The sequence below is a fragment of the Neomonachus schauinslandi genome, chromosome 15 (assembly GCF_002201575.2).
Source record: "Neomonachus schauinslandi chromosome 15, ASM220157v2, whole genome shotgun sequence".
Lineage (NCBI taxonomy): Eukaryota > Metazoa > Chordata > Mammalia > Carnivora > Phocidae > Neomonachus > Neomonachus schauinslandi.
The window spans coordinates 58695010-58718328 of NC_058417.1; the positions used below are offsets into that span (position 1 = coordinate 58695010).

The window sequence follows — 23319 nt, forward strand, 5'->3', positions numbered from 1 at the left end:
CCCGCCGCCGCCGCCACCGCCGCTCCAGCTTCGCCGCCGGCCGCCACCGCCGCGCGACGTCCGGCGCCTCGCCCAACGCGCTCCGCCGGCCGCGCAGCCCCGAAACCGAGTTCCGGCCCTCCAACGGCCCGCGCATGCGCAGGCGGGGCGGCCCCGAGCCCGCGGGAGGGGGGCGCGCGGGGTCCTGCGCCCCGCGCCGCAGGCGGAAAGGAGGCCCCAGGGAGGAAGACTTCGTGACCCGCGCTCCTTTCCGAAAGTTCAGGCAACGCAGGGAGGTCCGAGAAGAAACAAAAGCAAGCGTCCGAGTCTCGCCCAGAAATCCTCATTGCTGGGTTGTCATTAGGGGAAATTGCATATGCCCTAGGTCCTGCGGGTCACATGCAGAGAGAGGCACCATATCAGGACGGTGACATCACACCGTCATGATATGGAAAAGGAAAGAAGGCATTTCCACGAATCTAACACAAGAGAAACAACTGAATTTAAACTGCATTTCAGGGGCGCCTGGGTGGCTCAGTCGTTGAGCGTCTGCCTTCGGCTCAGGTCGTGGTCCCAGGGCCCTGGGATCGAGCCCCGCATCGGGGCCCTGCTTGGCAGGGAGTCTGCTTCTCGCTCTCCCACTCCCCCCTGCTTGTATTCCCTCTCTGTGTCTCTGTCAAATAAATGAATAAAATCTTTAAAAAAAAAAAAACAAACTGCATTTCAGGGGCGCCTGGGTGGCTCAGTCGTTGAGCGTCTGCCTTCGGCTCAAGTCATGATCCCAGGGTCCTGGGATCCAGCCCCGCATCGGGCTCCCTGCTCCGCGGGAAGCCTGCTTCTCCCTCTCCCGCTCCCCCTGCTTGTGTTCCCTCTCTCGCTGTGTCTCTCTCTGTCAAATAAATAAATAAAATCTTTAGTTTAAAAAAAATGAAAATAAACTGCATTTCAGGGCAGCGTCCCTTGCCACGGAGATGGGATATCCTGAGACCTGTCCCCAGGGCCGGCTTCCTGGGCCGCCGACCCGGCAGGAAGGGCCTCGTGCTGGGGTCCAGGGCTTAGCTGTCAGCCTCTTGTAATTCTTCATGGTTTTCAACGGGGAGCCCCCCACCCCCACCCCGCCCCGTTTTCATGTTGCACCAGGCCCTGCAAATTCTGGAGCAGACCTTTCCCGGGACTTTGGGGAAAAGTTACAAAGACGTCCAGGATGCCAGAATCTATGTTTTTTTTTTAACCCCATGGCTCAACTCCAGGTTGTATTTATGTATCTCCTGTGCTGAAAAAGTCGCCCTTGTTTCCTCCCCATCCCCACTCCTTAAGTTCCCTGGGTTTGTATCACTGTTAACAGTATCAGTGTTGACAACACAATCTGTTCTATCATCTCGGTTTCGGCCTCTAGTTCAGCTTGCCTATTCATCCCATCCGCAAGGATCTATTAACTCTGCGAGTCGCATGGCTAATGCTGGGAAGACAGCAGAGGCAGGGGAGATCCCCACCCTGATGGAATCTACCAGCGGGAGGCAGCTTGTAAACACAACAAATATGTTAAATATGCAATGTGCTGTAGCCAACAACCATAGCAGAGGAGGGGGTGGAGGGTGAGAGGCTATTTTACATAAGACCATCAAGAAAGACCTCTCTGAGGAGATGAGGTGTGAGCAGGTCCCAGATAAAGTATCTGAGGGAAGAGTGAAATAGGATGTGGGGAAAGCATGTGCAAAGGTCCTGGGGCCTGGGACGTGCTGGTGCTCCAGGAACAACAAAGCTGGTGTGGCTGGAGCATCACGAGTGAGGGCAGAGGAGGGCTGGGTTGGGAAGAACCATGTGAGACGTGGAAAGGCCTTTAGATTCTATTCTGAGTGTGTTATGTTAGAAAGCCTTTGGAGGGATGAGAGCAAAGAAGGCATGCTTTCTGTTGTGTTTCAGGAGGATTCTCTGGAAGCCGAATGCACAGGAGACAGCATGGAGAGGCAGAAAGAGGAGCAGGGAGACGGGGGAAGAGGCCATAGCCCAGAGGACATAGGCTGCGCGGCGCGAGATCCAAGACAAGGAGGGAGAGCAGGCAGGATTGCCTGAAAGACCACGGTACCAGGCTGCATTTTGCCAACACACATCCTTCCGCTCTTATTCTTTCCTCTTCTTTACAGAATGGCCTCTGATCTTTTCGCTTCTCTTCTATCCAAACATATTCATTCTACAGAAGGGCAAGACTCCGGCTTCTCCACAAGGTCCCCGGGGGTGCTCACGGGCAAGCACTGCGTGATAACAGGTGTGTTATCTGCTGTTTGCTGCTTACCTTTTTAACCTCCTCCACTGCACTGGGAAGATACTATGTTGACTTTTTTAAAAAAGTTATATGAGCAATTGTATCACTTTGCCAGGCCTGTCTTAAAATTCCACAGACGGGATAACTTCAATTTATTTTCTCCTGGTTCCAGAGGCTGGAAGCCGGAGATCAAGGAGACAGCCAGTCGGGTTCTTCAGAGGCCACTCTCCTTGGCTGGCAGACCGCTGTATCTTTCCTCTGTGCTCAGGCATCCCTGGTGTCTCTGTGTGTCCTAGTTTCCTCTTCGTATGAGGACACTGGCCTCATTTTAAGTTGACTGCCTCCTTAAGGGCCGTCTCTCCAGATCATCTTCTGAGGTTCTAGGGGTGGGAACCTCAACATAGGGATTTGGGGGAAACGCAACTCAGTCCCTCCCCGTGCTGGTAACTATAATTTCATTCAGCGTCGCCCAGTATCAGGACAGGAGTGAGACACTGCTGGAGAGGTGATTGTCGTCACCCCGAGAGCCTGGCCTTGGAGCTGGATGCAGTAACCAAGGGGGTCTGGGTTTGTCACTTCAAGGAAGAGATGAGTGAAGGCTTGGCTGCACGGGATCAAATCTGCAGCTTTCGTCTTTGCCCTGAACTGCGGCCTGCCACACCGCAGCCTGAGCCCTCCCTTCACAGCGGGAGTCGGGTCATGATGCTCCTTCACCCCATGCCCTCTCCCTCGGAGGGGACCCCACCTGAGAAAATCCACCTGGCTCGTTCCCCTCCCTTCCCCACGTTTCTCCCCTTCCTCTTTTTGTTTTTGTTTGTTTGTTTGTTTTATTCATTTATTTGACAGAGAGAGAGATAGTGAGAGCAGGAACACAAGCAGGGGGAGTGGGAGAGGGAGAAGCAGGCTCCTTGCTGAGCAGGGAGCCCGAGATGTGGGGCTCGATCCCAGGACCCTGGGACCATGACCTGAGCCAAAGGCAGACGCTTAACGACTGAGCCACCCAGGCGCCCCCTCTTTTTGTTTTTTTAATTAAGATGAAATTCACACAGCATGCAGTCAACCATTATTCAGTGAACAATTCAGTGGCATTTAGTGCTTTCACGATGTGATATAACCACCTCCTGTATCTACTTCCCAAACATTTCCATCACCCCCAGAAGGACACCCCACACCCATTCAGCAGCAGCTTCCCATTCCCCTCCCCCAGCCACCGGCAACCACCAGGCTTACCTGTTCTGAGTATTTCATGTCAACGGAATGATATGTATGTGCACTTTAGTGTCTGGCTTCTTTCGCTGAGCGGAACGTTTTCCAGGTCCACCCGCTTTGTAGCAGGGGTCAGAGCTCATTTTTATGGCTGAGTGATATTCCATTGGGTGCATAGAGCACATTTTGATTATCCATTCTTTGCTGATTGATATCTGGGTTGTTTCCACCTTTTGGCAATTGTAGGTAATGCTACCGTGGATATGCGTGTATATGTATTTGTTTGAGTCCCTGTTTTCAGTTCTTTGGGGTACATACCTAGGAGCCAGACACCTTACAGTGAGGCCTTCCCCGATCACCTTACATAAGGCGACAGCCCCCTGACTCTTCACCCTCCTGTCCTGGCTTCAGACCTCTGACGACCGTGTAAAATCACATATATTCACCTCTTTCCCCCCTCGCTTTATGACTTCCTCTTCACCAGAGGTAAGGTCCTGCTGACTAGGGATTGACAGGTTTTTCCACTGCTGTATCGCCAGGACTCAGGACACTCCCGGACTTCGATCAGTGATCCATTGTCCCATTTATCTATTGTATAATTGTATATCTACTGTAAATCTGTTGTCACAATGATGCTGTGAAATGAACTCTTTCAAAACTTAGTGGCTTCACACAACAGCCATTTACCAGCCTCCTGATCCTGCAGGTCGGGAATCGAGGCTGGGCTCAGTTGGGTGGTTGTCGTGCGGGAAGCTGGGGTGGGGGGCATGAAACAAGAACACAAATAACTACAAAACGAAGAGAAGAGTGTCCCAGAAGAAGAGGGGAGGCCTCCGCCTGCGGGGCAGGATGTGGCCTGGAGCTGGACACGGAGATTTCAGGGGACGGCAAAGGCCAAGGGCACGTGAGAGCTGGGCTGCCTGGGGCCAGCAAGCAGTCCATGTGGCTGGATTGTGAGGTGGCGGGTAAAGTGAGGAAGAGAGGCTGGGGCTCGAATGTCAAACAAAAGAAGCCAAGGAACAGCAGGGGAGAGGAAGGTGAAGACAGGCTGGGCACGTGGCCTCGCCAAGGGGTCCCCCACAGCCTCCAGAGGTCCCTGCAAGCCAGAGACCGACATTCATGTCACAACTTCACAAAGGCATGGGGGAGGTATGGAGAGCTATGTGCCCATGTTCTCACAGCGCTGGTAGTGGGGGGATCCGCTCTGAGTCTGCCTTCCCACCGTGACGCAAGCAATGCAAGCAGAGGAGAGAGGACAGGGCAGGGCAGGGTCAGGGAGCCTTGAGCGCCCCTGTGCGCGGGGCAGCTGCGTGGCCCGGGTCCTTCCAAGCACTAGGGCACAACGTGGACTGTGACAGAGTCCGCCCCTGCGAAGAGAAGCTCGGGAGGAGGAAGGAGCCCATGTCCCTCAAAACCAGGAAGGACCTGATCTGGCCAGTGGATACTGTGTCATTCTTACAGTGAATAACTTGAGGGATGACCTGGCATTTAACTGCTGGTGGGTCTCCCAGGATTGTTTCTGCGAGCCAGTTCTCAGGGGTCTGATGTCCTGGGTGACCTGAAGGAGCAGCCGCTGGCCCGCCAGGCCGAGGCCCGCACGGACGGGGGCCCTGTAGCGGTGGGCACGGCGTGACAGCCCCGCCCTCATCATGCCTGCCCAGAGCTCCAGGGAATCCAGAGAGCGAGGCTGAAAATCTGCACTCGAGAAGGATGGTCTGCATCTCAAAAGCAGAGACTGTCTTAAGCCCTGCAACGTGACGCCTCACATGATCTGGTCGTGACTGGGGTGTCCTGGTTGTGCTCGCAGCTCACCGGGCCCTGGGCTGCAGAGCTCACAGGACAGCTGAGGGCAGGCAGCTCCAGCTCCAGGGGTCCAGCTAGAGACGCCAAGCAGGGGACCAGCACACCTGTCCTGGGGCAGAATGGAGGAGGGGGAAAGGAGCCCCCTGCTGTCCCAGGTAAGCCAGTGCCCGGTGCCCTCTGCCCCCCCCCCCCCCGTTTGGGACTGTCTCCACCCCCGAAAGCCCTCGGGAGGACCTCAGGCCGGTTCTCACCCACCCTGGCCCCAGGCCCAACCCTGAGCCTTTCTGTGTGCTGGGGCTAGCCAGTAGGTGGACACCAACGAGTAGCTAAGATTGCGGTGGGGGTTTCACTAATCAGGTGCTTTATCCTCATCCAGCGCTTTGCCCCAACTCGGGAATGTTTCCTATCCTTGCCGTTGTGTTTGACGTGGTGTGCGGTGCATCCACACTCTGAGAAAAGCACACACCCAGGGGACATGCTCACGGGGGCCTTCAGCGCCTCCTTCATGTCCTGCCCATCCACCTCCACCTGCGACCTCTCGGCCTTCTTGCCGCCCCTATTTGCCCCTTCCCCACGGCTGCCTGTGGTTCTGGAAGCAAGACAACGAGTTCTGGCTCCCGACATCCCTCCCGGCTGGCCGCGAAGCTGCAGGATAACTTCCTGGCCCACGCCCACGGCCTCCGGCAGCCCCAGGCCCCCCCAGCCTGGCATCCAGCAGCCTGTCCTTTTGCTCCCACTGACTGTTGGGGTCTGGGGGGCTGATAAATACTCCTTTCATCTCCTCCAAGTTCACAGTGAATGAGGTTTCAATGCAGGGTCAGGTGTGGGGAGTGGAGGGCAGCTTCTTCCTGGGAAACTGGTTTGGAAGGGAAGCCCTGTCTAGGTGTGGGGCCACAGCTTCCGAATTCTCCTCCCAGATTTCAAGGGCAGGCTGTCCCTCTCCTCCCTGCAGGGAGAGAACAGAAGTTTCTCCCACACCTGCCTGCAGGTGGAGAGCGTTGGGGGTGGGGGGCAAGCAGATCTGAAATGGAGATTGTTGGTTAAGGGACGAAGTGGGACGGAGTCAGCAGCTTCTCCAAACCTCACGATCATTGAGCCACTCCGCTGTGGGAGAACTGGGGGCGGGAGATGGGTCAGCACTTCTTTACTTTCCACACTTGGTATGACCAGTGCCCCAGAGCGTGGCTGAGCATCGCTGGAGGGCAAAGCAGGGCTCCTGCCTCCCACAGAGCCCTGGTCTCCTCCCTGCTCTGGGAGCCTGGCTGGCCCAGCACCGTGTCTGCGCTCAGAGAGTCGGGCGGACTGCGCGGGTCCTGGGACACTGGGGCTGGTCTGAGAGGGGGAAGCAGCGGCGTGTGTTCGTGCCACGCCGGTCTCCCAGTATTGCCTCGCTTACTCTCCACCATGAACTGGCAGGGTGCAGCTGTCCCTCCGTTCTGCAGGAGACAGGCCCTTCCTGTCCCCCTGCTGCCTGGCCGGGTGACAAGCCTGGAGGCCGCCATGGTCCTCCCCAGCCATCTCCAGTCCCCGAGTGTCCTCTATCCACTGTCTAGTCTCTTCCCCTTGCCACGAGGAGGTGACCTCCCTGTTGATTATCACGTCCTGCTGGTGAGGTCTCCCTGTGTGTTCCTCCTTCCTCCACAGGGCACCGGGTGCCAGGAGGAGCCCCTCCCCGGGAGCAGCCCACTCACTTCAAGCCGCCCAGGGCCGGCACCCCGAGAGGACCAGGTCTGGAGGACGGGCCTTGGGGGAGACCCGGCCTCCTCTCTCCCCTTGGGAAGCAGCTGCCTGAAGTACCTGACCTTCCTGTTCAACTTCCTCTTCTCTCTGCTTGGTCTGCTGGCCCTGGCTGTTGGGCTCTGGGGCTTGGCTGTCAAAGGGTCTCTGGGGAGTAGCCGGGGGGCAGCCCTGCCCGAAGACCCCTTGCTGGGACTGACACTGGGGGGGCTGGTGGTCAGTGCAGTGAGCCTGGCGGGCTGCCTGGGTGCCCTCTGCGAGAATGCTTGCCTGCTGCACTGCTTCTCTGGGGGTCTCATCGCCTTCCTGGCACTGGAAGCTGTGGTGGGTGCCTTGCTGGTGGCCTTCTGGGGCCCGCTGCAGGATGGCCTGGAGCCCACCCTGCGTGTGGCCATCACCCACTATCAGGATGACCCGGACCTGCGCTTCCTCATTGACCAGGTCCAGCTAGGGCTGCAGTGCTGTGGGGTGTCTTCCTACCAGGACTGGACGTGGAACCTGTGAGTCCTGGAGCCCATGGGGAAGGGGGGTGTCCCCAGAGGCCAGCAGACCGGACTGCACGTGCACTCACATGGATGCACTCACTCGCACACATGCTCACTTGTACGCACACACGAGTGTGTGCACACATGCCCGTGCACACACGTGGGCCCCCGAGTGTTTCTGCTCCCTCCAACCAGGACCAGGTGGACAGGGATCTTAGTGGAGAAGCTGAGCCAGCAGACTTAGAAAGTCAGTTTGGCGAGTGTTTTTGGTAAGGTCATCATACAAGACGTCTCAATGTCAAATGCACTTGTTAAGTGGGGACATCGTTCCAGACTCCACAGTTCTCCCTCCACAGCGTGTGCATGTGTGCGTGACTGTGTGTGCACGTATGTGTGTATACATGCTTGTCCATATATGTGTGTCTGGTGTGTGCGTGTGTGCCTGTCTGTGTATGCACGTATGCATGTGTGCATGCTTGTTCGTGTCTGTATGTCTGCATGTGTCTGTGTGTATGTGTGTCTATGTGTCCGTGTGTGCATGCATGTGCGTGTGCATGGTGGTGTGTGTGTGTCTGTCTCTGTCTCTGTGTCTGCTCGTGTGCATGTCTCTGTGTCTGTGTGTGCATGCATGTGCGTGTGCGTGGTGGTGTGTCTGTGTCTGCACGTGTGCATGTCTGCGTCTGTGTGTGCATGCATGTGCGTGTGCGTGGTGGTGTGTGTCTGTGTCTGCGTGTGTGCATGTCTCTGTGTCTGTGTGTGCATGCATGTGCGTGTGCGTGGTGGTGTGTGTGTGTCTGTGTCTGCGCGTGTGCATGTGTCTGTGTCTGTGTGTGCATGCGTGTGCGTGGTGGTGTGTGTGTGTCTGTGTCTGCGCGTGTGCATGTCTGTGTGTGTGCGTGCATGTGTGTGTGCGTGGTGGTGTGTGTGTCTGTGTCTGCGCGTGTGCATGTCTCTGTGTCTGTGTGTGCATGTATGTGCGTGTGCACGGTGGTGTGTGTGCGTGCATCTCTGTGTCTTCACGTGTGCATGTCTGTGTCTGTGTGTGCTTGCATGTGCGTGTGCATGGTGGTGTGTGTGTGTCTCTCTCTGTGTCTGCGCGTGTGCATGTCTGTGTCTGTGTGCACATGCATGTGCGTGTGCATGGTGGTGTGTGTGTCTGTCTCTGTGTCTGCGCGTCTGCATGTCTGTGTCTGTGTGTGCATGCATGTGCGTGTGCATGCTTGTCTGTGTGTGCGCGTGTGTCTGTGTGTGTGTATGAGTGGGTGTGTGTAAGCATTGTCTATTTAGGAACACTGGGCAGTCTATCTTTTACATTTTGCTGGAGGACAACTGACCACGAGAGAGGGAGTCATACAGAGACTTGAAAACCAGCCACTTGTGTCCAGCAGTCACTGAAACGTGACAAGGGTTCTAGAAGCATCCACATGGGTGTTCTCATTCATGGGCTGTGTGTGACTTCGGATTGGTGGCAGCCCCCTGTGGTGTCACGTGGTCACCCATCCTACTGGCTTTTGAGTCCTTGCCTTAGTGAGGCCCACTCTTCTGGGGGATGAGAGCATGCCTGGGAGGGAGGGCAGGTGCAGGACCGTGGACCCCAGTCAAAGGCCAGGGACACTTGGAGGAGGCTGCCTGGAGCTGGGGGCCGTGAGGAGAGCCCCGTGGCTGCCGAGTGCTGCCCCTCAGCCTCCCGCACCGACCCGCTGACAGGCACGGCGACCTCTCCCAGGCTTCAGCACATCTTCTCCCCTCCGGTTCTGCCTGCTCAGACCAACTCAGCAGCCCCTATCGGGCAAGGCTGTCTGATTCCCACCCCTCATCACATGCTTGTCTCCTCTTCAACCGTCTCACCAAATATGTCCCTTCCTGCCAAGAGGCTTTGACATCTGCCTGCGTGTGCAGAGGCTACCGGGTGCCGGGATGAATCACAGGAAGCTGTTATTGTGTGTGCACAAGTGCGTGTGCGCATGTGCATGCGTGTCTGTGGGGCGTGGACGTTTGAAGGGCCGGTAAGAGACACCTGACTCAGCACCGGGCCCCGAACAGCGGGCCCTGCCCTCCGGACCGATGCCCAGATGTACTCTTACAGGTACTTTAACTGCAGCTCCCCTGGGGTCCAGGCCTGCCGCCTTCCTGCCTCCTGCTGCATCAACCCCAGGGAAGATGGCGCGGCTGTCAACCACCCGTGTGGCTTCAGAGCTCTGGGCCTGGATGAGGATGCTGCTCAGAGATGGGTGCATCTGCAGGGCTGTGGCCCTCCACTCCGAGGGTGGCTGCGCAGGAATGTCCGGGCTGTGGGTGCCTGCACAATCGTGGTTGTGGTCGTGCAGGGGGTGGAGCTCCTGTTGGCCGCCCAGCTGGTGAGGGCCCTGGCTGTCCGTCGGGTGGGGGGTGGAGAGCCCCAGAACCGCGGGGACGGAAAGGTCCCCTGCCAAACTGGCCCAGGGCTGACAGCCCCGTAGGACACCCAGGGAAGGTGTCCGAGTAACCACGCTGGGTCTCAGGCACCCGGGCCTCCTCCACCTGCTGTACCTCCCACTCCACAGGGGCCCATTTCCCTGAGGGCAGGCCATGCCCACCTCCTTCCCAGTTCTGTCAGGCCCCGCAAGGATGAGTCCCTGTACCACCACCTGATTTCACTCTCTTTTGGAGACATTTGTTCTCAACCACGGAGCCCTTGCAAACACCGCGTGGCCTGTGTAAGCCACGCCTCCCACGGGGGCTGCCAGGCAAAGCTACCTGGCCGGTGGGGAGAGTACAGGGCTCTGAGGATCGGATGAAATCCTGCCGGCAAGCCCCCAACTCCAACTCCCACCCCTGACTGTCACCTCCAACCACCTCTGATGCCTGCTCCCGACCCCCATTCTGACCCCACCTCTGAGGCCCACCCCGGTGGCCCCACTCCCTTACCACCGCCTGGCCCCTTCCTGTCCATTGTGGTGGCCGAGGGCGAGGCCCAGGCGGGAATAAGTTTTACTGAGCTGTATCATTCAACAGTAAATGGCACCTGTCTCAAGTGGGCAGCGTGAGGAACTTGTCCCTCCGTAAACCCGTGCGGACCCACGCCAGGTCAGGAGCCAGCCGCGGCAGGCTGCTTCGCCTCCTCCCTGGGGGCACCCCGACTGGCCCTCGTCACCTTCGGTTACGTGGCTTTTTCTGGCTTTCACATGAATGGGACCCAGAGGGCCCTTCCCAAGAGTCACCATCTGGTCCCTGCTGTGTGAACAGGCCCCACAGACGCACCTGGTCCACGTGGACACACACTTGGCGGGCTCCCGGATGGCGGCTGCCGCTAGGGAATTTCACCAGGCCTGTGTGCGTGGGTGCACCCGATCCCCCCAGGTGTGGCGTCAGGCGTGGAACCCTGGGTCACCGTGCGGGCGCCTGGCCAGAGGTAGTGGACAGCTAAGGACAGGCTGGCTGGGCCACTTAGCGAATTCCCCGATCTCTCTGCACCTGTTTCCTCACCTGTGAGGCAGGGTTGAGGGCTCCCTCCTCCTCGCATGAGCTGTTGCGGGGCCTCATCCGCCTCCTTGGGGAGGCCTGCTCCGGGGGCCGGGCATGCACGCGACTGCCTCCCAGCCTAGCCGGCCTTGCTGCATGGACCCCCGGCCACCACAGGCCCAGACGCAGCGTTTAGTGGGTTTCCTTCCCTCTCAGCCTGGCCAGGCCCGTGCTGCGCCCACCAGCCTGCACCTTCATCCTTCATCCCTACGCTCCTGCTGGAGACCCACGCCGTTGGGCCCTGCCCCCACCCACAACACAACCCACTCCAGCTGAGCGCGCGGGGGCATGCGGAGTTTATTTTGAAACAGGGACAGCAAGCGTGGGCCATGTTGGAAAGGACGTTTCCTGCTGATGATGGGTTTGGAGGGGTGTTGGTCGGATGCCACCAGGACTCCCCCAGCCCCCCACTCCAACCCAAGGGCAGCAGCTGGGAAGGGCCAGTGAGGGGAGCTTGGTCTCACCACCACACAGCAGGACGGGAGTGGGCTGGGAGGGACATTCCTGGGAGACCCTGCCCTGGCTTTCCAGCCCTAACACAAGGTCTGTGGGCCAGTGTTTCTGGAAGCTAAGCAGGGCCTGACTGGCCCCAGGGTGTCCTACAGGGAGCTGGTGGGCTTCTGGTAACTGGCATCTGGGGGCCTGAGGTTGCCACCCTGCAAGGGTCTCCAGACACAAACTGGGCAACCTGGACACCCTCAGGGGGGCCGGCCTCCTCACAGGAATCCCGAGCAGGGGCGGCGGCGGGCAGCAGGGGGTACGGCCCTGAGGCTCTGGGTCAGGCTCTGGAGCTAGATGATGCCATACTGGGCCAGTTCGTGCAGCTCCAGGTGGTTGAAGGCCTCCCATGGGCAGATGACCGTGATGTCTGCAGGAGAAGGAACAGTGGCACCAGGAGGCTCATGGCCCAGGGGCCACCACCCCCTCCATGCCCTGTTGTCTACACCCCATGTGGCGAGAGCAGAAGTCCTGGGTGGGGAGCCCTTCCCCCAGGGCACGCGAGCTTGAGGGTGTCGAGTGGAAGAGGATGGATGCAGCACGCCAGGAAGAAGAGAGGGGGACATCAAGGCGTCCTTGTTGCTTTTCCAGCCCCCCCCCAAGTACTGAATGGGAGCAGCCCCACCTCCGTGAGGCCTAAACCTTGATGTTGGGGCAGAGAAGGAAGGACGGGCTTGAGACAGCGCTGTAGATAAGCTTTGGCTGGGGAAAGTGGAGTAAGGATGGGGCCCCAGGTGCACGGACAGGCGGGAGAGTGAGGGGGACCTGGGAAGACCCTGGCAGCCATCATACCTGTTCCCAGGCCTTCCATTCCAGGGATGTCGTCCCCAAACCTGCAGGACAGAGTGGTCAGGGCCGGTGGCCGGGAAGAGGGGAGTGGGGGTGCGTGGGGGCACACGTGCCCTTGAATGCCAGCCCCTGGGTCTGCCAGCGCGCCCTGGCTGTGAGTGTGCAGGGACATATGCCAGCGGGTGGGCTGTGGCTGAGTCCCTGAGCGGCAGTGAGCGTGGTCTCCAGATCCATCTGGCAGTAACAGGTAGAGGGTGACAGGAGCCCCTGAGCCCTCTGCCCCCCATGCTGAGGAATGGGGGCCCTTGGGAATGACCCCAGCCAGGGAAGGGTGGCCGAGCCCCCTGCTCTACAGTGCCCTCCCCCCCACACTTCTTGTGTAGCCTGCGGCTGGCCCTCCACCAGCTCTGCTTACCCTTGGACGCCTTTCTTGGGGGGCTTGCTCTTGAACTGCCTGGTTTGCCGCTGTTTAAATTTGGGGGGCCCTTTTCTGGGAGTGACGGGCCCCCCCGTCACCCTGGTGGCTGACCGGATCTCGGCCTTGGGTGGCTCCAGGTTCATGGCCAGGATGGCAGAGAGCCCACGGCGACCTCTGGCTTCTAGACTCCCTCACGCCGTGGGCTGGACGCACACCAGGCTGGAGGGCTCCTGGTCAGCCCCTTGCTTCTGCCCCCCTTGCAGGTCTCAACCCAGCGGAAGAGAGGAAGTCCTGAAACAGGAAACCCAGGAGGCCCTGAGCGTGACCCTGATGGCAGCCCCCCGCCATCTCCACGTGGGCCTGCACCTGGGGTCAGGCAGGGGGAATGAGAGTACCAGTGGCCCCCCTGGTGCACCCCCCTCAGCTGTCTCCCCTTCTGCGTGCCCCACCCCAATCACCGGGGTAGGGACACTCAGCCTCGTTCCTGGTGGCATGCCAGGCGTCTGGCAGTGCCAACGAAGGGTGACAGAGAAGTGGAGGGCAGGGTGCCTGGCAGGGAGGGGTCTGTCTCAGGAGAAGTCCCGAGCTGAGCTGTGCAACCAGCCCCCTGCAGTTTCTTCCCTCTACTGGTAAATCCCCTGGCCACTCACTATGCTTGGAGACTGCCCTGGGCACATAGTGTCACCTGCTGGTGTCTCTGAACCCACTGCACAGGGTGACCTCCCCTCTGCCTCTCCCTGGATGCCCTAAGCCCCATTGACCCTGCTCAAGGGCAACTCGGCTTCCCCTAAGCCTATTAGCACCAGAGGGCGACTCTAATCCCTCAGGGCTGCCGTGAGCCTAGAAGGTTCTGGGGCTAAGCACAGGACACAGACAGGAGCCCCTGGCACTAGATGCCCCAGGCCCCACCTCATGGGCCCCCTTTGCTGCTCCGATCTTGTGGGCTACAGTGCCTGACTCCAGCCTTGGGCTACCACCAGCCGCTGGCTAGAGCTTCAGGGCTGAGACCGGCTGGCGGGCAAGGCAGGCTGGGTGGTGGGGGTGGGCACCCAGTACCAGGTGCATCCCACCATGGACCTTTCCTCCCTAACATTCATCCTCCGTGCCAGAACCCGCACCAGCCAAGGAGGATGTACACGGGGTCCAAGGTGACCTGCACCGGTGGTCCTGGCAGCTCAGACCCCATCATGCCCACCCCTCACAGCCTAGATGGTGTAGGCCCAGCCAGACCCCTTCCCCAGTCCCAGGCCATGGGCCCGGTGCACACAGCCCTAACCCAGACGGAACTCCCCCTGTCAGATGCTGGCCTCGTGGAAACCACGGTCCAAGCTCTCCCAGCTGGCCCAGCCGCAGTCCAGTCTCTGGCTGATGACCACTCAAGTTAGCTGAGAGTGTATGGCCTTGGGGATTGCCTGCAACCACCCTTTAATATGGGGGAGCTGAAAGTGACCGGCTGGAGAACCGCTCTGACTAGGACAGTGGACAGACTCCTGCAGATCCAGCCGTCAGTGTGGCGGTGAAAAGCCCAACAACTCCCCACCCTCTGTGCAGATATTCAGCTCCCTTGGGTAAACGGCTGTCAAGAAAGGCGACTGGGGGGGGTGCCTGGGTGGCTCAGTCATTGGGCGTCTGCCTTCGGCTCAGGTCATGATCCCAGGGTCCTGGGATCGAGCCCCGCATCGGGCTCCCTGCTCCGCGGGAGGCCTGCTTCTCCCTCTCCCACTCCCCCTGCTTGTGTTCCCTCTCTCACTGTCTCTCTCTCTGTCAAATAAATAAATAAAACCTTTAAAAAAAAAAAAAAAAAGAAAGAAAGGCGACTGGGGAAGGTCAGTACTCACCAAGCACTGGGCAGGTCTCAGGGAGCCATGGGTGTGAGTGGCCAGACCTCCCTCAGCAGGGGGCCGGCTGGGCATTTATCCTGCTCTTGGGTAAGCCAATTAGGATTGTCCTCTGACACGACACTAATGAGATTGTCAGGGCCACTCAGGAGGGTGGCGGGAGGGCACCACCACTGAGGGTCAGGGAGATGAGGGAAGGGGCTCAGGGGCAGGCAAGGGCCTGGGGATGGGGTCGGGACGGAGATGGGATGTGCCGACACAAACTGCTGGATGGGCAAGACTCACTCCTGAAGCTGCTTCTCTTGGAAGCCAAGAAGAAACTGCACTGGCTGCCGTCCTGGGTCTCCCCATTTTCAGTTCTCTGATCTCTAAAGAATCTGCCTTCGTGGCCCCCAAAGTCCTGTGTAGTCTGGTCACTATCTACCTCTTTGACCTTACCTTTTATCCATCCGCCTCACTCTCCATGCTCCCAGCCCCTTCCACCCCAGGACCTTTGCACCCGCTGCTCCGTCTGTTGGTGTACTGTGCACCTCTCCTCGTTCCCTCAGCTCCCTCTTCCTGGGACGTCAGAGCTCTGCCCCAGGACCATTTCCTCAGGGCGACCCCTCAGGCTAGACCAGGAGGCGTATCTCATAGGACCGCACGGCAGCTGATATAGTTGTACATTGGGTAACACTCGTGGTAACCTCTGTCTTCCACGTTAGAGTGAGTGTGGCAGGTGTTCCTACCGGACCCCAGTGCCAGACACGTCACAGGTGGTCACCCGGCGCCTGAGAGACGAACGAATGAGCAGACAAGACCCGCACCTGCGCGAGTCTCGGCGAGCCTGGTGCTGGGCTGCACGGGCATCCTCCACCGCCGCGTGCTACGTGGGGGAGGAGTCCGCCTCACTGCAAGGAGCCAGGCCAGCGGCTGCCCCTGGGGACAGGATGTCGCCGTGACTCTTGCATTCCCCAGTAGGGCTGACTTAGTAGGATCCTTCGGATGTACGCATGTGCGTGTACCCAGGTCCATACAGGAAACCCTTATAAATCTGAATTTTGGAGAAAAATACGGAAAACCTCTACATCTCTGAGATAAGCCACCCCTTGACAGAGCCTCAGAGCCTGCCAAGCTTTGCTGTGCTGCTGTCCCTGGAGGAAAGCTTTCTCTTTCTGGGACGTTTTTGAATCTGTATGAGGACACGTTAAATGAGATGCTCTCTGAGATACAGCCTAATAGATTTGTGTCACCATAAACCCTGTTTCTGGAGGGCACGCAGCTGTCCAGAAAGACAGCCTGAACCACGGGTGTCTAACTAGGCACCGTGCTTTGCTTCCATTCTCTTGCCCACACATTTCTATGTGATACACCAGCTTTCTGTTAAAGACCCCTACCTGGGAAGGCCTGTTTATCAGCTCAAACCCCTCATGAATTTATGCTAATCTTAGTTTTTTCTTTAAATGAGGAGAGATAAAACACGCACAAGTTCCTTTAACCCCTGCCCCATCCAGGCCACTGGTTTCAGCGCTTGGAAGTGTCGGGGGAGGGAGATAAGATGGGACAATTTCCATGATGGGGGTGAGCAGGAGATGGGGACGGGCAGTGAGGGCCCTAAGATGAAGTTCTTGCCGGGCTGAATGGTCCCGCGGCTGGGTCTGCAGCCAAGGACCAGGCTAGTGCTGGGAGGCTGATTCTAGGGCTAATGCTGGAGGCCCCTGGGTCCTTACACCCTGATCAACCGCCTCGATCATTGTGTCTAAGTGGGTTGGAAGGACTGGAGGCTCAGGCCCCTGCGGGCTGATCTACAGCTTTCTACCTGGCTGGTGAATGGGTAGCTCCCCAAGGAGCCCTGCAGCTGGAATAATGGGGCCCTTCTCAGGCTGCCTACCGGTGTCCATGCCTGCCAAGGACTTTGCCAACAGCAACGTCATGGAACCAGACAGCCCTCCCTCTGCCACTGAGAATAACCAGAGCTGACCTTGGGGCAGGACTTCTGGGGTGCTGGGACATGGAAGGGGACTCCTGGGGTCGTCATCACGTGGATCGTCAAAGAAATGGAACTTACTTCACCCTTACAGGTTGGTGAAAGCTGCAGGCTCTCAATAAACAGCAAGCTGCACCTGCTTTCTTTGACAACGGAATGTAAGCCCTACAGAGAAGAACACAGAAGCCTCCGTCTAATCACCACAGACTTATTTATTCTCAGATGAAGTCATTAAATAATTCCTTCTGTTCCTGTCTGACTCCGGCCTCACGAAGGGCCACAAGTAAAGCTCCGTGCTGCTTCCTGAGAAGGAGCTGTCAGGCTGGAGCCGGCGTGGGTGTTGGGCAAGTCGGCTCAGCCTCCACTCCTCACTCGGAGCTGGATTTCCATCCTGAGGAAGGCCTTGAGGTTCTCGTCAGTCACGTGCTCCTCGAGGGCAGCCAGGGCCCCCTGGCCACCATCTCGGTAATGCCGCAGCAGTGCGTCTGCATACTCCACCCACACACAGTTGGGGCAGCCACTCATGCAGCAGTTTGTGGGGGGCTGGAGCTCAGGCGGCAGGGGATACCGGGCTTCTGGGGGGCCCCCGCCAGGCAAGGACGACTTGGGCTGCCCTGTGCCATCTGCACCTGATTGAGAGCCCTCCTCTACATGGTCCTTCCCAAAATCTCTGTGGCCTTCACGGACTTGGACCCAGGCGTGTGGCCTGTAAAGAACGCTGCCGCCTCCAGGAAGCCTTCGGCACCGGTCCCAGCTGGAGGGTCGACATGGCCCCTAAGAAGACAGACGCTGGTAAGGCCTTGCCGGCCCCCAGCTCCAGGGAAATTTCAGCCTCCTGTCACTGGCAGGGGGCTCCAGGTGCTTCCCCGCTTCCTCATTTCCCAGGAGACCTTAGACAAGTTACTGCATCTGTAGACTCGGTTTCCCCTCTGTAAAGTGGACGTAAGGGCTGGAGAAATGGGTTCAGGGACAGGCACTGGGTGCACACTCCAGCAGATGGTGGGGTGGGGGGTACCCTGGAACCCCACCTCCTTGGGCAGGAATGGGGGCGGGGTGGAAGCTTGCGGGCTGGGGCCACACAGCGGCTTCTCCCTCTCCAACCAGTGCAGCCGAGCGCCTTCCCCTCTGACCATGCGGATACTCCCTCGGCAGTGTCCCTTGAGCGCCAGCTACGTGCAGCCCCTTGGGGAAGCCGCAGTGACCAAGGAGCTCGTGCTCCTCGCAGAAGTTAGGCAGAATGAATAAGTAAGCTCAGGGCGGTGGCAGTCAGTGTGGAAGGCCCCGGAGACCCCAGAGCAAGACACAGGACCCTGGGGCCGGGGCCGGAGAAGGGAGGGAAGGCTGCCCGCGGTGCCCGGTGCGGGGGGGGGGGGGGTGCCCCCGGGACCTTTGGGGGATGACCTGGGAGGAAGACAGAGATGAAGGGGCTATGCAAGGGATACTGCCGAACCGGCGGCCCAGCGCAGGGCGGCCCTTCCCGCGGAGCCGGGGCCAAGACAGGAACGACACCAGGCGGCGCGGGCCGGGCGTCTCCGGTCCCTGCCGGGCCCCCGCCTCCCGAACGCGCCCCGCCCCGGCCCCCGCCCCGCTGGTACTTGCCGGACCGCAGGCAGCGGCGGCCACCGTCCGGCCTCCCCCAACCAAGCTCCGGAGCAGCATCACCTGCGGCCGGGCCAAAGCGCACGCGCGCCGCAGCCCCGGGCCCCGCCCCAGGCGGCGTGAGGGGCGGCCGCTCTGGCCAATCCCGATCCGCCAGGGAGCAGCACCGTCCCAATGGGCGCAGACCTAAGTGCAGGAAGCGGAAATGGCGATCGTGGGGCGGGACTGTGCGGAAAGGCGGAAGTGGTTTAGTCTGGCAGCCCGCGGTGTGCGGATGGCTGGACCCTGGCGCCGAGGTGCTCCGCCCGTGGGGCCGGCGGGGCCTGGGGGTCCTGGGCGGCCGCAGGGGCGGCCGCAGGAGCTGCGGGGGAAGCAGCGCTCAGCGCCATGGCCCGGGCCGCGCAGGTAGGTCTCCGCGCCCCGCAGTCCCTACCCGTGGGTGCGCGGGAGGCTCGGCCGGGTGAGCGGAGGCGTGAGGGTCTCCGGCGTGGCAGTAGCCACTTCCAGGGTCGGCCCCTGCCCTCCTGGGGCTTCGGGAGAGCCCCTCACCCCAGCGACCTGCGAGAACCCAGGTCAGGGGCAGTCTCCTGTGAGGATGCGCCCTCGCCCGGCGCCCCCGGCAGCCAGGTTCGCTTTCCAGGCTCAGCTTCAGTGTCTCCGATTCTGCTTATGCTGAACTTAGGACGCGTCTCACCCTCCTGTTCTCGCTCCCAGCAAAGAAAAGAAGAAAGTGAATTGCAAGCCTAAGAACCGGGATGAGCAGGAAATCCCCTTCCGGCTCCGAGAGATTATGAGGAGCCGCCAGGAGATGAAAAATCCCATCAGTAACAAAAAGAGGAAGAAACAAGGTAACGTGCAGGCTCACGCTGGGTGGCCATACAGCTTTGTGTGCCCCAGTCCACTTAATTGACTAAATGTTTAATCGTGCTTCGGGCAGCAGAGATCCGCAGACACCCAGCAGTCTGAAGGTGCAGGAGCTTGTGGAGCACTGACCGAAGGCTGATGTCACCAGGGCCACAGAGGTGGCTGGCAGCAGGTGGCAGTGTGGTTTCGGATGAGGCTCCAGAAGGAGCCCCTGGGGCCTCCTGTTAGGATTTTTGGTTCCCCTCCCAAACTAGTGGAGATCCATCAGAAGCGATGGTGGGTTCAGACTGACTTGGAGAAAAGATCCCCGTGTAACAACTGAGGGAGTGGACAGGGCAGGCCAGGGGAGCTCTTGCAAGTGAGAAACGGCCGTTTCTTGGGCGGGAGTGCAGAAACGATGGGGGGCAAGAGTGGATGTTTTCTGGAGGTTAAGGGGGGAGGGAGTTGATCAGACGCCCCCCGGAAAACTTACCTCTCCAACCCCTCATCCAGGGCCAGGTTGGGTGGCCACCTGTCAGCCTCTGCCAGAGATAACGCTCGGGATTTTGGGGAATGGAGTCCAGCAGGATGGTGTTTTGTGTATTTACATTTGTTTCCCCACATATGAGATTGTTTTTACATCAGTGCTGTTTTGTTTTTTTTTTTTAAGATTTTTATTTATTTATTTGACAGAGAGAGAGACAGCGAGAGCAGGAACACAAGCAGACGGAGTGGGAGAGGGAGAAGCAGGCTTCCCGCGGAGCAGGGAGCCCAATGTGGGGCTCGATCCCAGGACCCTGGGATCATGACCCGAGCCGAAGGCAGACGCCCAGCAATTGAGTCACCCAGGCGCCCCAGAGATTTTATTTATTTATTTGACAGAGAGACAGCGAGAGAGGGAGCACAAGCAGACGGAGTGGGAGAGGGAGAAGCAGGCTTCCCGCCGAGCAGGGAGCCCGATGTGGGACTCGATCCCAGGACCCCGGGATCATGACCTGAGCCAAAGGCAGACGCTTAATGACTGAGCCATCCAGGCGCCCCATCAGTGCTGTTTTATAATTTCTTTGTAAACCTCATGCTTTTCGTTGGGGGTTATATGAGCATCAAAGAGACAGTGACAGAAAGAGGCAGGGAACGTGAGAAGTAGAGGATGCACACCGGCCCCAGCAGAAGAAACCACAGTTTGAACTGTGCTTTACGGAGCTGGCTCTTGTTTTTGGTGATTTAAGACATAAACTCATACGTGGTAAAGCAAACGGGTGTACGGTATAATGGACGGCACGGCCTCCCTCCCTGTCTCTGAATCCTGCTCTTTTGCCCTGAAAGAAAGCGCTGTTCATTTTCTGCTGTGCCTGCCCAAGAGAAATATCCTGCACATTTTCACATACTTAGGATGGGAAAGCTACATGTTCATTCTGTGCATTGCGTAATGTTCTGGGTTTGTGCAGTGAAGTCTTCGCATGAAGATAGGGTAGTTATTCAACCAGTCCCCCGTTGATGATTAACATTCAGGTTCTTTCCTATTTTCTTTCTTAACCAAGCTGTGGTGGACATCTGTGACTTGCAGCAGTGGGCTGTGGGGCTCCCATCCACATGGGTGTCCGAGCTGCCCCCACTTGAGTCTGGTCTTCCTTCCCTGTGGCCCTGGCCAGCCTGGCACCACACCGCCTGACCTATCCCTTTGGTCTCAGCCCAGGCAGCCTTCAGAAAGACGCTGGAGAAGGAAGCAAAAGGAGCCGAGCCGGACATCGCTGTCCCCAAGTTCCAGCAGAGGAAGTGGGAATCTGACAGGGCCTATATCCAGCGAATGGAGGAGGAGGCCCAGCACGTGCTCTTCCTCAGCAAGAACCAGGTGGCCCAGCAGCCCGAGGTGCAAGAAGCTCCCAGAAAGAAGTCAGAGCGGAAGAAAGCGTGAGTGGAGTGGGGTTGGGGGTCCCCTGACCGTTCTCTGCATCGATAGTGTTTTCTTCCTGGGGGAGTCCCACCCCACCCCGATTCAGGGGGAGCACAGAGAGAAGTGAAAACCTGTTTTTCTCTACGTCAGAGCTTTTCAACCCTGGGGGTTCAGGGAGTCTCCGAGCCCACGGAACTCTGAAGGGCCAGATTTGTCTTTGCCTTTCTCTGGGAAAGCATCAAAGGGGCCCAAGAGCCAGATGAGGTCAAGGGCCTGCTGCCCACCCTGGCCAGTTGCAATAGAGAGAGGGGAAAAGATGAGGCTGGTGGTCCCTCAGGAAGGCTTGCTGGCCACTGGGGGATCCCACGCAGCTCTGGGTGGCTGGCTGACACCACCTCCTCGAGGACCTGGACTGGGGTCCTTTCCATGAAAGAAGTTTGAGGGCCTTCAGCTGTGCCATCCACACAAGTCCTGCGACCTCTTTCAGCTCCAGTGCCTCATCTGTAAAGCGGGGATACCGGCATCTCCAGCGGGGGCTCGGATGAAGTCCTTGCAGGGCTCCTGAGGGCGGCGTCTGGCACCAGGAGGGAGCCCACCGCCCGCTGTAGCTCCCCTGCCCCTCAGCCCTGGAGAAGTCTGGGAAGGAAGCCCTGTGCCACCTCCCTGGGCCTGTGGGCACGGGCGGGGAGGTGGTTTTGACAAACAAGGGCTTTTTGAGATGTTTCTACCACAGCTGCAGCCTTTGAGATGGGCAGACCCAAGCTTTCGTCGGGAGTGTCTGTCACAGCTGTGGGAGTTGGAGATGGTCTGCGGTCCCGTGGCGCTGCCGCATCTGAGCGCTCTTTGTGCTCATGGTCAGGCCAAGTGACGAAAAGTACATCACAGAAAACCTGAACCACGCACCATCCGGGGCCACAGCCACCCCTCAAACACAGCGCTGCTCTGCGAGACCCTTCAGATGCAGCAGCCCAGGCGACGCGTGGGGCCAGAGATTGTCTGGGGTGGGGGCCGCTTAGGGTGTGGAGCGACAGCCTGGCCTCTACCCGAGGTGCCAGGAGCACCCCCCCATTGGGACAACCCAGAACGTCTCCAGACGCCGTCAGAGGTGCTCTGGGGGCACAGTCGCCCCCCCCTCCGAATGTGGCCTTGGAACCCCAGAGGCCTGCTCTTCTGAGTGCCCGGCTGTGAGGGGCAGGCGGTCACTAGAGTGGGGACTTGGCAGGAGCTCGCTGGGCTCTGCTGTGGGGCAACCTCCTGGGCATGGGTGACCTCCGCCTTTTGAGTCCCGTGAGATGAGACTTGGGAATCTGAACAGCACTGTGCTTTCTTCCCCAGCTTCCAGAAACGGCGGCTGGATAGAGTCCGGCGGCGGAGGGAGGAGAAGGCCGCAGAAGGGCTGGAGCAGGAGCTGTTCCGAGGTAGGTCCTCCTGAAGTGATCGTGTGGGCCCCGGGCCTGTGCCTCGGCGGTGGGGGGCAGCGCATGGGTGGCCGCGTGGCCAGAGGCATCAGTTGTGTTCCTCTGCCTCTCCAGACACGGTGCAGTTTGGCGAGGTTGCCCTGCAGCCCCCAGAGCTGACCGCCCAGCCCAGGACGAGCACAAGTCGGGGTCAGGTAAGCAGGGGCAGCTGCCCTGGCTGTCCCCCAGGGCCGTGTGGTCCGGGGCCTACACGCGGGATGCCACGTTCTCACTGGGCATACAGCTGGAGGACCAACATGGGCCCTTTCTTATCTCTCCTCTTTCCCCAACTGTGCCTCAACCTTCCATCTCTGTTTTTTAGCCTGGGAAGAAATCGCTGATGCTGAGGATGCTTTTGAGCCCTGGTGGCGTGTCCCAGCCTCTGACCACGTCACTGGCCCGGCAGCGGATTATTGGGGAGGAGAGAGAGCGGGCCGTGCAGGCCTACAGGGCGCTAAAGAAGCGGCAGGGGGCTCAGTCACCGCAGCCGCCCTGTTCCCCCCACTTGGCTTCCAGGAAGAAGGCAGAGACGCATCTGTGACGGCGAGACCAGGGCCTCCACACCTGGGTTTGGGGAGGACGTAGATGGCCTGGAACACATGCTGGGACTCCCAGGCCCTCCAAGTACTTGCTCTCCAGTGCAGAAGAGGGCTCCGGGCCTTTGCTCCCTCGTTTTTTCTCCCTAAGAGGGCTTTTCTGTGAGTGACCATTTGCTGGGTTGTCCCTCACAGAGCATGATCTGTCCCAGGTGTCCGTAGAGTGGCCAGCACATCTGGGACACAGCCAGTCGGGCACACCTAGCATCGTTCATCGCAGCTGTGTTCTGAATACACAGGTCCAGGCTCATATAACCCAGGGCCGCTTTAGGGGGGACGATCCCATAATCCTGTCCTTCAGCGCCAGTCTGCTGGAGACATTGCAGACTTGGTCAGCTGAATCTAACTGAAGCTCTGTGTGTTCAACAGCGCAGCTCGGCTGGAAGCATAGGCCGGAGCGGGGGGGGGGGGGGGGGGGGGGGGGGGAGGATGCTAGGTGGACCGGCG

At 59.1% G+C, this 23319-nt stretch overlaps 5 protein-coding genes across 5 annotated transcripts in view; 2 read left to right on the forward strand and 3 right to left on the reverse strand.

Annotated features, from left to right (window-relative positions):
• Positions 1–5875, reverse strand: part of NPLOC4 (NPL4 homolog, ubiquitin recognition factor) — a 66214-nt gene extending 60339 nt beyond the window's left edge. Inside the window, 1 exon segment of the mRNA XM_021680716.2 lies at positions 5787–5875. Within this exon segment, the coding sequence (XP_021536391.1) occupies positions 5787–5875 (89 nt within the window).
• Positions 5876–6751: 876 nt separating this feature from the next.
• Positions 6752–9932, forward strand: TSPAN10 (tetraspanin 10). The gene is made up of 2 exons (XM_021680715.1): positions 6752–7488; positions 9560–9932. The coding sequence occupies exons 1-2, from the start codon at positions 6752–6754 to the stop codon at positions 9930–9932; spliced, it is 1110 nt and encodes a 369-aa protein (XP_021536390.1).
• Positions 9933–11765: 1833 nt separating this feature from the next.
• Positions 11766–12822, reverse strand: PDE6G (phosphodiesterase 6G). The gene is made up of 3 exons (XM_021680791.2): positions 12677–12822; positions 12265–12305; positions 11766–11842 (listed from the first exon to the last, which is right to left on the reverse strand). Exons 1-3 carry the CDS (start codon positions 12820–12822, stop codon positions 11766–11768), a joined length of 264 nt encoding a protein of 87 aa, XP_021536466.1.
• Positions 12823–16687: 3865 nt separating this feature from the next.
• Positions 16688–18168, reverse strand: OXLD1 (oxidoreductase like domain containing 1). Its single transcript, XM_021680790.1, has 2 exons — positions 18083–18168; positions 16688–17257 (listed from the first exon to the last, which is right to left on the reverse strand). The coding sequence occupies exons 1-2, from the start codon at positions 18140–18142 to the stop codon at positions 16838–16840; spliced, it is 480 nt and encodes a 159-aa protein (XP_021536465.1). The 5' UTR covers positions 18143–18168; the 3' UTR covers positions 16688–16837.
• Positions 18169–18297: 129 nt separating this feature from the next.
• Positions 18298–23269, forward strand: CCDC137 (coiled-coil domain containing 137). The gene is made up of 6 exons (XM_021680789.1): positions 18298–18487; positions 18797–18930; positions 20617–20836; positions 22155–22237; positions 22352–22431; positions 22599–23269. Exons 1-6 carry the CDS (start codon positions 18357–18359, stop codon positions 22815–22817), a joined length of 867 nt encoding a protein of 288 aa, XP_021536464.1. The 5' UTR covers positions 18298–18356; the 3' UTR covers positions 22818–23269.
• The last annotated feature ends 50 nt before the right edge of the window (positions 23270–23319 follow it).